Source organism: Culex pipiens, chromosome 1 (genome assembly GCF_016801865.2).
Source record: "Culex pipiens pallens isolate TS chromosome 1, TS_CPP_V2, whole genome shotgun sequence".
Classification (NCBI taxonomy): Eukaryota; Metazoa; Arthropoda; class Insecta; order Diptera; family Culicidae; genus Culex; species Culex pipiens.
In genome coordinates, this window is record NC_068937.1 from 82285660 (window position 1) to 82301061 (window position 15402).

Here is a 15402-nt window from a genome sequence, read left to right on the forward strand (position 1 = left end):
TTCAAAGCAAGGTTCAAAGTCGGATTTTCCGTCGAAATCCGTCAACCACTACTTCAGCATCCGGCTCGTGCTGGACCACAATGTCTTTCGGTTTTTGAATCGAGTGGACTGTATTTTAGGATTTTCTCTCCACGAACGGATCGAATCAAAAACTCTTAATTCTTTATTCAGACGTTCAAGGTACACGAAAAATTAAATGGGCAAACACTTTAAACTTTGCCGAAGACACCAAATTGTTCAGAAAATTCCTTCAAAAGTTACAGATTTTCGAATTTTTACGTACCACTTGTGTATGGACAGCTGCCAAAATTGTATGGAGAATTAGTTTTTGGAGATTAAAGGTGAATCAATGACACAAAATTGCTTCTTTGGTCATAGGGAAGGCCGCACAAAGTTTGAGTAAAAAAATACATATGAAAAGAAATGGTCGAAAAGTATTAATTGGAGGGTTTAAAAAGTTAAACTACATTTTTAATGTAATGCTGTCCAATCAGCAGGGCCAAACTAATCTAGTTTTAATTAAAGGACGTTATCCGGAATAAAATTTCCTGGAATGGACGTTTCCCGGAATGGACATTTTCCGGAAAATGAGTTTTTTTTTTATATTATCTGATTTGAGAATGAATGGAATCTGTCTTCTCTCCAGCCATGCCAGTTTTTCAATCCCAAAAATCACAAAAATCTGTATATTTATCTAAATTATTTAAGTATTTATTTAAATTGATAATATTTACAAATTTCAACAATTTAGTAATTGAATTATGCTTTAATATGAATAAAAAAGCTTAAATATGCTGTTGTAATTATAAAAATGTCTTGTATGGCTTCGATTTTGACATGATACAGAAAAAATACAGATTTATTTTTAAGAAAATACAGATCTCCCATAAAATAATCTGGCATCGTTGCTTCTCTCTAATTTGTGGTTAAAAATTTTGACAACAATATGATAAGGCTACCAACTGTACGGATTTTTTCCTTACCATACGGATTTTCGAACCTCTTCGCGGATTTTTAAAAGGCCGGAATTTTTGTAGGGAATTTTACGCATAATACGGATTTATACGGAATTTTAACAACTTTTCAATAATTGGATTGCTTTTTTGATTTGGTCGAAGCTTTTGTTAACTAGAAATTTTTATTTTTCTGTGATTTTGATGTAAAAAGGGAGAGTTTTCCGCAGTTTCCTCAATTCAAAATTGATTATCAATAATTCAAGAGTTTTTGAACTATTGTCTTTCATATGTTTATAAGCCCGTTTAAAAAAACTCTAGAATTGTTCTTTTAGACATTCCTTACTAAATATATTCCATTTCTAAAGGCTTTCTAAAACTTGTGAAAACATTTGAACATTTAACAAATCTAGAGTTTTTTTTAAAGGTCCTATAAACTGTTGTGTTTCACATGCTATAGCTGGGGGTAAGACGTCCAGGCGGGGTAAGACGGCCACACAACTGTTTAATAAGTATACTAATGAATATTACTAAAATGTTTAACAATACTGTTCCTCATGCTAAATAATGCCAAACATATTGTTTGAAATAGTATAAAAATAGCTCAAAATAAACAAATAATTTTTGAACTTGAAACTGGATGTAATTTTCATGAATTACAACTTAGGCATTTTTGTTAGAAAACAATATGTTTTCCTGTCTTCAAATATTTTTTTCATGTTAAATTGAAGTTTTTACTAGATTATGTCTCTCCGAAAAGTTTGAAAAATGCGATGAGCTATTTGCAAAAAAATGTTTAAAAAAATAATTTATTTGGGGGCAAGACGGCCACCTCGTCCGGGGGTAATACGGCCGCCCGTAATTTGTAAACTTTATTTGATATAGGCCGGTTATATTTTTGGCGGTTTTTTGACTATTAAGACATATTTGTAGATAAGGAAAAGCATTTTCAATAAAACTATCCATTTTCAATCAAAATGCTGTTAACTACCGTTTCGACAACAAAACTCATTGAATAGTATGAAATCCACGGGGATGCTTCGGCTGTCTTCTGCATACAATGTCACTGAAGCCTAAAAAGTACCAAAGTTTTGGTGTCTAGTGTCAAAATTATGGGGAGTAACATGACGAAAAGGGCGCAAAATCGAAACGACGAAAATATTTTTTTTTCTTTATTTTTGTTTCGTTAGTTAAAATGAAATAAAATGTGTACCATTATCCGGGGCAAATCGAGACACATGGGGTGAATTGAGAAGTGATTTTAGTAATGTTTTTGCACAATATTTGAATATTTTTTATTGGTTTCAGTAGGAATAGACACAAAACAACAAATTAGTTTCTAAATTTGAACTTTTATGCCTAAAAACAGCTGTTCATAGAAGCCTGTGTGGATCAATCGACCCGCGCACTGGACTCACAATCCAGAGGTCGCCGGTTCGAATCCCGAGGCGGACGCAAAAAATTCTAAAGTGTAAATATAGGTATTCGGTGCCCTCTCCCCGTGCCATACCTTCACACTTAGGAGACCCGGGAGGCGGAGTCTTGTCGCAAAGAGAACGATACACGCCTGTGGATCCGTTGACGAAACCGCAAGGTTTAAGAGGGCCACATTATAAGGTGTTACGTCGATTCCGTTCATAGAAGGCTTTCTTGTCGAAAATTTACCAACACATTCAAACCACGGGGTACCATAGAAGTTGGTTTGTTTGACTCAAAAACATGCTTTCTTGTAAACGCAAATGTGGTAAAATGTACCATGCTTCCTCGAAACTGTATGGTAGTGAATACTAAATCATGTTCATCTTTTCTTTATTGGAGGGTTAACATTACTATGCACTACTGGACATCGTAAAATTGACAACGTAATTTATTCAAATCAAGTTTGTACGGTTTTTTATAGCAAAATTGCTATGCAAACTTTTGCTCGGATACCCCATTTTTTTGAGATGGATTTATCAAATTCAAGTTCCTGAGCCAATTTCAGAATAACATGTATTAAAATGTTTATATTTATCCATTTATACTCTTTACTAAACTAAAATGTAAAGAAATCACCGATTCACATTCATTGGAAACTAGGTTCATATCCAACAATACCAAATGTCAACCGACAAGAGCAGATTTTTTTTTTTTTACTTTAATTTTTAAAGAGTAGGCATAAATGGATAAAAACTTCGAAATTTGCAATTTTTTAACTGAAATGCTTATAACTTCCGTTAGATTTGAACAATTGGGATGCTTCATAGTGCCCATATTTAGCCCAGATGTTAGTTATATAAGTTCAAACAACCCCTGAATTTCAGGCAGATTGGTGAGCTCCACAACGTCCCTAACAATGGGCTATGCCCTGTTCGTGGACTCGCTCTTAAGGTTTCCCAACAACAAATTGTAGATTTAAATTAATATTATGATGATCTGTAAGTTCATTGGCTAAATAAAAATTTGCGGAAGACATTTCAGAGGATTTGAAAAAGACACCTGCTGGGAAGCTTTGCCTGAGACCTGATGCTAAACATATATTGTCATATCAATTCAATATTGTTTACATAATTTTGATTTACTTATTCTAATCAAAATACACAAACTAATTATTTTGCATCAAATTGTGTTTGCATTGTAGTAAAAATTCACAGTTTTTCATAAAATGTGATCGCAATAATATGAAATTCACTGAACCAAAATATGAAATTTTTTAAACAGCATTTTTCTTCACATTTGAAACTTGATTTTTTTCAACCGAAATAGTTATAATTTTCAGAGAAGTCTGTTCAACCAACCATGTAGGCGTTTGGCTGGATTTAGCAAAATTATTAAGTTAATTTATAGCACTGACCGTCATACCCCACACACTGAAAGAAACCAACATAGCAATCTCATGTGTTTTTTCACGTGAGAGTCTCCAAAAACCAACACAATAAATTCACGTGCTTTTCCTTTGACTCTCACATGCTTTCCATGTTAAATGGATGTGAAATTCATTTGGTACCAGCTGATCGTTGGCAAAAAACTCTTCATTATATTTTCGTATGCTGTTCACTTTAAATTCAAATGAATTGCACTTCGATTCGCCCCATTTGTCATTTCCTTTGATTTCGATGTGAAAAACACGTTAGATTGAAATGATTTAGTTTTGTTTTGCCTGTGGCGAAAATTCTTCATTAGTAAGATGGCCACGGACGACGGCAGTGCAAAATTTTCTTATCGGACTAAAATGTTCTTTTTGCAACCAAATTACTGTAGTTATTTTTTAAAATGTTCGCGCTGGTGGTAAATAAAATCAAAAGAAACTTGAAAATTTAAAATTCATGCAGATTAACATTATATTTCCAGGCCAGAGGTCGTTTTCGGAATCTGCTCCGATCTGGAGCTCCGGAAAAAGATTGCAAGCGGTGTTTCTCGATAATACGAATCAGCCTGCTGCCAGTTGCTGTACGATCGTCTTGATGCACTTTTGATCGGCAAGCTTGAGTCCGTTCGCGATCCTGACCGTGACGATTTACCGGCACAGTAGGGCGTAATTTTTGAGCGCCTCGATTACCAAATTGCGCTGCTCGTGATAGCACAGCGCCATCGGAACCTGGTCCGCAGCGTAGCAGTGAAGTGAAATGTGTGATTTAACGTTTTTTACATGTACCCAAACAGATATTTTGACTTAGAAAAATAAAAGTTATAATTACAAAAACCGTGAAATAAATTAATAAAAAAAATAAAGAAAACCGCTCTCATTGTTTTACACACCTGAATACCATTAGAAAACCATTTGATTTACTCTACAAACTCATTTAACATTAATGTGAAAAGCATTGCAAATTCATGTGTGTCGTCACGCGAAGTTAACGTGTTTTGCTTTTGAATTTTGCGTGTCGAGCGATGGAAATTTTCCAAGTGATTTGCACATGACATTCATATGTAAAGCCGTATGGGGCTGATTTACGTGTGAAACATGTGATATTGCTGTGAGCCTTTCTTTCAGTGCATGGGTGGCCGTCTTACCCCGCATGTTTCGTATATATATACGATTTCAATTATTTTTTTTTAAATTGCTGTACAGTATTGAAAATTGGTTTTTAGATCAACTAATTTATGTCATGTCTATAATGGACGACTAGTAGAACAATATATGTAAGTAATTTGAGATCAAAATAATCTGTTGTGTAAATTTTGTGAGACTTCTCCCTTAGGGTGTCCGTCTTACCCCCATCTCCCCTAATGATTTGATTCAAATCACGGTTGATTTTATGAATACTTTTAAACGTGCAAGTCATAAGCACTCTGATAGCAATTTGTGAAATTTGTTAGCTGTAAAAATGACACAGTTTTAAATTTTTAATTCTCAGATTTATTAAATTTAATTTATCTAAATAATTCATTGACAGTTTTTGTTATACCATGGTTTCATATCGGTAAAGTGTACGGATTTTTGCTCAGAAAGTGTTGGTAGCCTTAAAATATGAATAATAAAAAAGAATGTGAATTGTTCGGACACGAACAATAGAAGCAAGCGTTGACTATTGAAACAATACTTTATTAACCACCACGAGATGTAACAATGTACCTAGATCGATAGATATTAGACAATTACTTGATGTTTTTAACATTCTTTCAATGTGATGTTATGTTAGAATTTTCCCTTCTTTTGTTAATCAGTTTACTTTTGTGTGTATGTGGTTCAATCCAATACCCGCAAGCCGGTAGCGATATTATGGGAAAGTATAGTTTTTATCAGACTTTGTATATATGCTATAATATTATTATTTAAGAGGTACTCGATGTTTTCTATTGAGTCAATTCAAAATCAACAACAACATGGAGCTAACTGTAGTGTGCCCTTATCTTGGGTGAATAGGGATACATAAGTTCTATCAGGAATTTTGATTTAGTCATATTTTTTTACGAGTGAGAACATGTTTTGGTTTTAGTTAGAATAGACAGAGAACCTCAAAATAAGTAGGATATCTGTAAAAAAAAACTCCTAGGGTTTTTTGAACCTCAATTTATATAACGACAAATTTGTGCACATCAATGAAATTGAGCTTCGGGAACATGTTGTGTATCAATAGGAGACCATACTTGCTTAGCTTTGTGCCATAATTTCAATGGATTTCTTGAGTTTTGCCTAGGACGAAAACTGGTTCCAAGGGCGGGCGAAAATTGGTTTTAGGGAGGCGGAAATAGGCACTGCAGAGCACTTTATTGAAACGCAAAATTTCAACAAAAATGAACTTGTAAATGATAAAAACCTTTTGGAAACTTAAAATCAAATAGTTTATCAACGTTCTACAACAGATAGAACCGAAAACCAGAAATCGTCATTAAATTCTTTCTAATTTCTAAGATTTCCATTATAAAGTGGGCGATTTCTGGGTTCTCTACCCTATTCTCTTGTGTTGGGTCGTGTTTATCTGTTGATATTTCTTCTGTCGCGGTGTTTTGTTACCATTTTCTGGTCCTAAGCATTTTATAAAAAAACGTAACTTAATCCACCCTTAAGTGGTTGGTGCCTTCCTCACATTTTAAGGGTAATGCTATCCAAAATAGATACAAAAGAACGGATCTTTCAGTGTTCTATCAACTTGATTCAATATTCATACCATCAGATTGGGTAGTCAGATCTTCATTATTCAGGGCACTTATGTGCTTATAACTTTTGATAGGGATGTCTGATCTGCAATCTATTGAACTCGTTTGAAAGGTATTTTGGTTACCTATCCAACGACAAATCGCATGATAGATCCGGATAACGTTTTCATCGAAATATTTTAGTCCGGCATTTAAAAAGTGCATAAATAACACTTAAGTGCGTATAACTTTTGATAGGGTCGTCAGATCTTTAATCTTTAGAACTCGCTGAAAAAGTCTTTTGAATACAATATCTTATACCTAAAACTATATAACATGACGGGTTTCTTGCAAAAACCACCCTATTTACATCTTCCGAACTTTTGTTAAAATCGTTTTTTAAGCATAACTTTTGAAGTACTTAACTAAACTTTATAATATTCAATAGCGACTTATTTGTTTGTTTATTTGAAATCATCTGACCCGGTGGTCTCAATGATGTTTGGTTACTTAAAACTAATAAGAAGTTTACAAACATAAATATAGTCAAGTTATCAAAACATAAATTTAAACAAAACATGATTTAACGGCTAGATCTTCTTGTTCTTGATGCACGTTGTTGCGGGTTGTCAGCAGGACGCGATGAACGAGAACGATCTCGGAGTTCAGTTCGAAGTCTTTCCAAAAATCGGCTCACAGGTTCGTGGAAGTCGAACAGATGGTAGAACTCGTTGAAAGCTGTGGCCAGCGTACGAATAGGGGAGTATTCCGCATAAACCGTACGGACCAACGGGCGTGAGAAGAATCCAGGGTTTGGGCGTAGATTCCTTGGCTACACTCTGGCATTTAACTGGAAAAGAAGATTAGGGGAGTCGATTTCAGAGGTAATAACTTTCGCAGCGCATACAGCCCTTGAGATTGTTCGCCGGTTTTATAGCGTCTCTATTCCAAGCAGGTTGCACCGAGTTTCGTAGCTTGGTAGCTGAGCAGGATTATTCCACGGGAGGCGTCTCAGAGCAAACAAGACGAATTTCCTTTGCACACGTTCAATGCGATCGTTCCAATTCTGGTGATAGGGTGCCCAGACAACTGCTGACGTCTCAAGAGCACAGTACAATGTCCTAAGACATAACGGATCGTCAAATTCTTGGGCAGCCTTAAACATAAAACCAAGTTTCCGGTTGGCTTTGTCAATTACGGAAGATAGTTGCAGGTGAAAATCCAATTTCAGGTCAAGAAGTACACCCAAATCCTTAGCAACTTCTAGGCGTTCCAGCACGTGAGAACCGAGATGGTAATCAAATGTGAACAATTCTCGACTTTGTTTCCGGTTGAAGGATATGACGTAGCATTTTCGGAGCTGAGTTACAGGCGGTTGTTCCCGCACCACTCCGAGAATTTGTCCAGCCTTGATTGTAGCACGTAACAGTCGGCCAACGTGTCGATAGGGATGAACAGCTTGAAGTCGTCAGCGTAGGATAGCTTACAGTTTCCGCTAAACAGGAAATTGGCGTCGTTGCAGATCCCGGAAAAAACTATAGGGCCGAGGTTGCTCCCCTGAGCTTTAGAAGCTTAGAACCGGAACACAAAGACCCTCAATAGTTTTCAATGGAACGCTTTGAACCTTTCTTGAAAATTGGAAATATGAAAGATTTCTTCCAAGCTGTTGGAAATGTGGCTTGACGCAAGGAAAGGTTAAATATCACCAAAAGTGGCTCGATCAGTTGATTTGCACAGCGCTTGAGAACAGCAGAAGGGATTCCGTCGGGTCCAGGTGAGAATGATGACTTCAACTTCTTCGTCGCCTTCTCGATCATGTCAAACGTGTGGATGTCGACCAGATCACTTATGGGACCCCAAGACTAGGGGGCCCAGAATATGGGACTTTTTCTCAAAACCTCGCTCCACAAGCTGAATATTGTTCCTTGACCTATTTTAGGACTCTGGGCTAAAGAGCAAAATTGGTCATCATTTACCCATTGATACTCGGAGGTGAAGTTTTTATGGGAAAAATCGAAAAAATGTATGGAAAACCAAAGTTTCTTACGGTTTGGTCTGCACGGTGCGCTACTTCCATCCAAATATTCCCAAAAGTGAAATATTTATTGAAAATTTAATGCTCTACAACTTTGTAGAACATACCAAAGCTGTAAAAATCGATCCTGAAAAGTTATAAGCGATTTAAAAAAGTCATTTTTGCATGAAAAATATTTTTTTTCACTGACTTTAGGCTCGGGTATCAATGGGTTAATCTTATCCAATTTCGCTCAAAATTTGCACAGATGCTTAAAATGACCCAAAAAACCGTTTTCTGCTTGTGGAGCAGGGGGTCATTTTTTCTGGGCACCCTAACGGAGACGGCTCGAATGAGACCAAGACGGTCCAAATCGGTTCAGCCAGTGCCGAGATAATTCAGTGCATTTTTTTTTTAATCAACACCCCACCACACACACAGACATTTGCTCAGAATTTGATTCTGAGTCGATATGTATACATGAAAATGGGTTTAAGAGGTCAAATTAAGAATATCGTTTTTCGAGTGATTTTATAAAATCAAACCATCCACATTAACGACCCCCAGGTCTTTTGTGGTCTCTATTGCAAGTTTCTGCTCGAACCTAGGAGTCCGAAGGCTTGAATGGGGAGGGCATCCAAACCTCTTTCTACTCCAAGGAACCGAGTTGCGGCTGAGGACAAAAACAAAGACCAGCAGAGCCAACCAAGACCCGCAAATCAAAGTTTATAAAAAATAAGAAGCTGCTTTTTTTCTGGTGTCATCTAGTATCCTTGGAAACGAACTTGATTTTCAATAAATGTGAATCGAAGATTTTTTTTTAACTTTAATTTTTTAAAGGGTTAAAATGGATGAAAATAAACATTTTTATGCATGTTTCTATTGTGAAATTGTCTCAGGAACACGAATACGATAAAATTATCACCAGAAAATGGGATCTAAGGGGTCACCCGAGCAAAAATTTACCACAAAAAAATTCACTAAAAGTAAAAGTGTTTATTTAACATGTTAAACTGCTTTACCCAAAGCGTTCTCAGTCTCAGATGGTAGTCCCAGATGTCCCCTACAAGCTGCAGGTCAAACCGAGTTGATATCTGGATTGAACACTTTTTAATTTGAGTTTGAAAATTATGCTACTTTTTCACTAAAATGCAAATAACTCCCTTTAGAATTATCCAATTAGGATGCTTCTCCCTGCATTTTGTTGCATTTTTTAAGCCCTTTCAGATGCATTTTGAATTTTGAAATTTAATTGAATTTTGCCTTTTTAAGATTTTTGACGTTTTTGAACCTTCAAACTTTGTATCCCGATTTGCCCCACTTCCCGTTGACCTAGAGTGCTCATATTTTGGCCAGATGCTAGTTTTATATGTACAAACATCCCCTGAAAATTTCAGGCAGATTGGTGAGGTCGATGCGAGATGGGTATGCTTTGCTCGTGGACTCGCTCTTAAAACGTTTGAAATCGTTGATTTGCGAATTAAATTAAATGAGGTGAAAGTGCAAAGTTTCGCCTTGTTTTAATAACTAAATGAAACGGAGTTGTGTTTCTTTCATCAGATTTCCTCCAGATTTTGCAGTTTCTGAGCAGTGGGTTTTCCGGCTCAGAAGAGATTCTGTGTCGACCAGACCGAGGGCTTCGATTCGGGACCATTCCGCGAATCGTTGACTTTTCCTTCTTCAGGCTGAAACAAGCCGTTTTATGGAAGTGGATTTCGGAATGTAGAACGGACCAAGGGTACGATTTGATTTTTCCTTTGAATTTTCAGCAGGCTTCAGTTTGGAACCGATCCGCGGTTATTGATGGACGCTAAACGCCATTTTCCAGAAGAGGATATACGGATGCATGGACCCCGGACCCTAAGGATTTTCCATTTCTATTGAGTCTTGTGTCATTCTATGTGTGTCTTGACAATCTACAGTAGCTGTTGTTGAAAGCTGTAAATTTGGACCGTGCACGCAAAGAAAATCCGGTGAGCATTGGACGCTCATTCGACTTAACCCATCCGATGTTCACAAACAAGAACATCGGATGTTCAAACCGCCGTAAACAAAACACACACGTATAAGATGTTTGATGGTGTGCGTGATTTTTCCGTGTCGCGTGTGTAAAGCGCTGCATACTGCTTCTTCTTTTTTATAGTGGCCGAGTGGTTCTTCTTCGCAACTTTTCGAGAAATGTCAAAAAAATAAACGATCGTAGCAAGCTCGACGGTGCAATCTTTTCTGTGATTTGCGTTTCGGGTTTGTACCATCACGGAATTGCCGGCGCGGCGGAGAAAAAGCGGCATCTTGACCACACCGGTCAGCGGATTAGTTCTAGCGAACGAATAAGTTATAAAAGTGTTGTTTTAAAACATCTAGATTGGCCAATCAGCTGGAGGAGGAACATTATCCACGACTTGGCTTATTTGTTCAGGTAGAGATCAGTTAACAACAATCGTAATGCATCAAATAAAAAATCATTTCTCTGTGCAGGAAATGTACACGTCACCTTACAATCTCAAATCGATCCGGAGCAAAACCCACTGATACGGACGTCCCAACAACGGCAACGATTTAACCACCCAGGAGAAATCTGATGTTTCCGCTTCCGTTCTCGTTGGCAAGCCACAAGAGCTGTTACCGCAACTGTGTTTGGGGAATGGTGAGTTTGCTTTACTAAGAAATTTCTCAAAATACATAACCTTACTTTCAGATTTGTCGGTAGATGATTAGTCCTAACAAAAAGTCCGCGGCGAATCGGTCCCCCTCCGCGGGGCGTTTTTGCAGTGCGTCAGCTAGTGCGTCTTAGTCTTACCGACGTGTCACCTCCCTTGCCCAATAACGACCGCGGCCGGAATGTTCGTTGACGAGCAGGAACTGTTCCGCCCTCGGTTGATTCACCGAAGAAGAAATCGGCGATGGCAAGAGAAAAAGAAGACGCAATCAAAACACAGGCAAGACTACTTGAGCCGTCCGAACGCCCACGATCATACGAACACGTTTGGGAAGGTTCATTGCTAGTTGCCTTAGTCCTCGAGTGTGACCAACAAGCGCCAATCGAAGACGATGTGATTTGGCACAACCCGCGCCACAGCAACGATCGGAAATAACAACGAGAACGTATACAAACCACCGTTCACCGACGTCAAGACTCCCATCATAACTGGTCCCATGGGCAAGCGAATGGGTGGATGGTCGACCGGAAGCGGGAAGCTGCTCCGATTCAATCCGAGTTTCAGCAGCCGTTGCCAGCGATTTTGACGTGAGTTGAATTAATTTTGTTTTTCTTTTTTTTCCAAATTAAATATTTCCTAAACCTTTTTCCAGACCCGTTGTTCTATGAGCCAGCTTTCTGCTGAGGGCCAGCGCTAAACGGACTGGGCTAAGGTTTGCGGCCAAAGTAAAGCCCTGTCCAACACGCTTGAACTGCTGTGACTCGACTTGATGTCGGATAGGTTGAAGATCTGCGAACCGTCACTATCCAGCCGACATTCCCACCGGGACGAGGAAGCCTTAATGATGAATTCTATTATGGACCGCTTCATTTTACGAAGGAGGAATGCAATACCGGAGACTGCAGAACAAGAACCGGTTCCAGCTGAAGGGCTATGCAAGATCTAGCCGCGGCTGGAACCGACTCGTCGTAGAAAGTTCGACGTTCATGAATAATCATTCCGTTTGAAATGGTGTTGGCCAGTACACACGAACCGGACACCTGGGTCCAGATGCACCAGCTCCGCAACAAGCAGCTCGATCTGGTCCTTTCGCCCGAGTTCAAGCAATCGTCGACAAAACAATCCGGCAAAGGGTCAGTACACAAAATGTTATTTATAGATACAAAATCTTAATCATGTATATTTCAGCTTACCCTGAAATCGTCGCCCTCTCAGTAGTGGGGACAAAGGCGAAGTTTGCCATAACAAGAATGGCGTCGACGGCCAGCTGCAGTTTACAATCATCTGTAACACAACTTCCGGTCGGCCAATGGGATGTTCAACAATCTGTCGTTGGAAACGTTACAATCTGTAGAGGTGAACTGGTCCTGCGCAATTGTAAAGTGAAACCAGAAGAAGATCCAGAACTTGTGTATAAATTATGGTTGTAGAGATGACCAGAATCTACGGTTCTATTTAGAAATTTGCATAATCAATTAGTTGAAAATTTACGTCTTGCGTTAAAAGAATAAAAAGATTGCTGTTTGTTTTCATCGAATAGTTTCTCTCTTGGGAGGAATATTGATCAAAACAGGCAATCTTAGTTGCTGTAAAACCAAACAAAACTAACTGGAAGGTAACTTTATTTTTAATGTAAAAAATTACAGAAAATAAGTTCACTCCAGTTTTAATGATTGGTTTCACTGCAACATAAATTGTCTGCTTTGATTAATAATCCGATCTCAGCTGATTTTTGGTTTGGGTCCTGGATAATTGAATGCATCCATCTGGTGGTGAAAAGCGGTACTATTCCTGCTGCGCCGATGTACAGTGGCGACGCCAGTGGTGAATAGTGCAAACTTGCAAAAACTGCGCGCGACGACACGCACACATTCAAGCGAGCTGTCAAAATTTCCCGAAAACACAGTGACCATCGAATGGTCATCGCGCTTTGAACATCGGATGCGCATGATCGTTTATGACCATTCGATGTTCAAGAATTTGATACCAACGTTCAGAAAATTCACATTGGCGGTTTTGCGTGTGGAGGAATTGCATCGAAATGCTGGTTTACTCCCGTCTATAACTGTGAGAAATTTGATGATTCATCGCGAGCTCAAAATGATATTAAAAAACGTTACTTAATCCACCATTTTTCCACCTTTAGGTGGTTGGTGCTTTCCTCACATTCATAAAGTGAATACACTACACAGCGTATGAATAACTTCAATCTTTTGGGCTCGTTGGAAAGGTCTTTTGATTACCTATCCAACGATGGGTCGCATAATAGACCCGGACAACTTTTTCATCAAAATATTTGAGATCCGGCCTCAAAAAAGTGTATAAATAACACTTAAGTGCTCATAACTTTTGATGGGGTTGTCAGATCTTCAATCTTTTAAATGCGTTCGAAAGGTCTTTCAAATACCTTTCTAACAATATAAAGCATGACTTACAAAAACCACCCTTTTTACAATTGAGTGTCTTGCGAACCTTCGAGGTGAACACTAGAGCTGCGGTATTTTTTACTACCTAAGCTCAGAGTTATTTCAAACAAAATTCACAGTCTTTTTAAAGACTACCTGAGTTATTTTCCAAAATTCTAAACAGTCTTTTCAAGACTAACCCCACCTGAAATTTTGTTGTATTTTACAAACGAAGCCATCTTTTTAAGAGAACTTTGCTTGCAAAATGCGTCAAAACAAAGGTAAACGCAAATCTTCTGAAGATTTGGTCGTTACGTCGGTGAAGCGTTTGAACGCTAAATCGGCTAACGGAAATAGAAAAAGAAAACAGCCTCATCCGAGGTCTGATTCTGATTCTGAAAGTGAGGTCAATCCTCCAATTCCATTGGCAAACGGTTTCGGTGTTATATCCGAAACTGTGGACAAGGATCCTTCTCCTCGTACTGAGCCTTCTGCCGTCGAGAAACGAGTAAAGGCTCCGCCAATTGTAGTGACTTCCGTCTCCGATTTGGCCAGCTTTCGAACGCAACTGAGGAATTGCAAGGAAACTTGCAATTTGAAGGTTTCAAATCTCTACAAGATCACCAAACTTTTGTTGGTTATTTGAAAAACCACAAACACAATTTCTACACGTATGAGACCAAGAATGCTCGTCCATTCAAGGCGGTCCTGAAAGGTCTCTCCAACGACTTGTCGGTGGATGAGATCAAAAACGAACTGAAGGTGTTGCTTGGCTTTGTCCAATGAAGAAAAAATCAAACGGGAATATTTCTCGCTATGGTTTGACTTCACAATTTTATCTGATTCATTTTAACAGAAATGAAATCAACAATTTGAAACTTTTGGACAAAGTTCAGTTTTTGTTCCATGTACGGGTAAAGTGGGAGCATTTTAAGAAACATGGCGGTAATGGCCAGAATCTGACCCAGTGCCGGCGTTGCCAGGCATTCGGTCATGGTACTGATCATTCCGCCATGGTTCCAAAATGCATGGTTTGCGGGGATTCTTCTCACGACAAGGACAATTGTCCCGTGAAAGAAGTCACCCAATTTAAATGTGCTAATTGTGGTGGAAATCACAAATCAAATTTCTGGGATTGCCCCATCAGAAAAAAGGTTTTGGATTCTCGTGCTAAGCATCAGCCGAAATCCAAACCGAAATTTTCTCAATGTCAGGTTGTACCTGCATCTTTAAATCAAACGTTCGTGCTGTCTCACTCGAACAATGCTAGAAATACCCCTACCGTGGAAAAGTTAGGTAACACTAATGGTATTTCCTATGCCAACGTCGTTTCGGGTTCATCCACGAATTTTAAATCCTCTACCAATCTTCCTGAAATTGGGCAGGTACCTCAAATCTCATTTGAAAATGTTTCTGCTGGCAACGCTTTGGGATCTTCTGATCTCGGCGATGTTACGTTTGAAAAAATGACTTTTTTGCAAAACTCACTGTTTGGTTTGATTCAAACAATGAGTAATGCTACATCCATGATGGAAGCAATCCAGATTGGATTAAAATTTGCGAATGATGTTGTTCTTACCCTGAAGTTTAATCATGGATCTAAGTAATTCCATCAATATTATGAATTTTAATGCTCGCTCTTTAAAAGCGAAAGAAAATGAATTTTTCAACTTTTTACGAGTTCATAACGTGCATGTTGCTGTTATAACCGAAACATTTTTAAAAACTCCGTAGTAACATTTCAATAGGGCGAATCTGCTTTTGTAAACAAGCAGTCTATCCCCCTCTTACTTGACGTTGACTGTCACTTG

General features: G+C 38.3%; 1 protein-coding gene and 1 long non-coding RNA gene across 3 annotated transcripts in view; one reads left to right on the forward strand and one right to left on the reverse strand.

Moving 5' to 3' along the window:
- Nucleotides 1-104: 104 nt before the first annotated feature.
- LOC120430139 (syntaxin-binding protein 5) overlaps nt 105-15402 on the reverse strand; it is a 45855-nt gene continuing 30557 nt past the window's right edge. The window contains 1 exon segment of the mRNA XM_039595226.2: nt 105-7362. Coding sequence (XP_039451160.1) covers nt 7345-7362 — 18 coding nt within the window. The 3' untranslated portion in view covers nt 105-7344.
- Nucleotides 10642-12844, forward strand: LOC120430143 (uncharacterized). 2 transcript variants are annotated; one of them, XR_005607561.2, is made up of 6 exons: nt 10642-10830; nt 10891-10945; nt 11005-11173; nt 11225-11773; nt 11839-12319; nt 12375-12844. It is a non-coding gene; the product is annotated as an uncharacterized LOC120430143 (long non-coding RNA). The 2 variants fall into 2 exon arrangements; XR_005607560.2 differs by having other exon boundaries at nt 10643-10945; nt 12375-12843.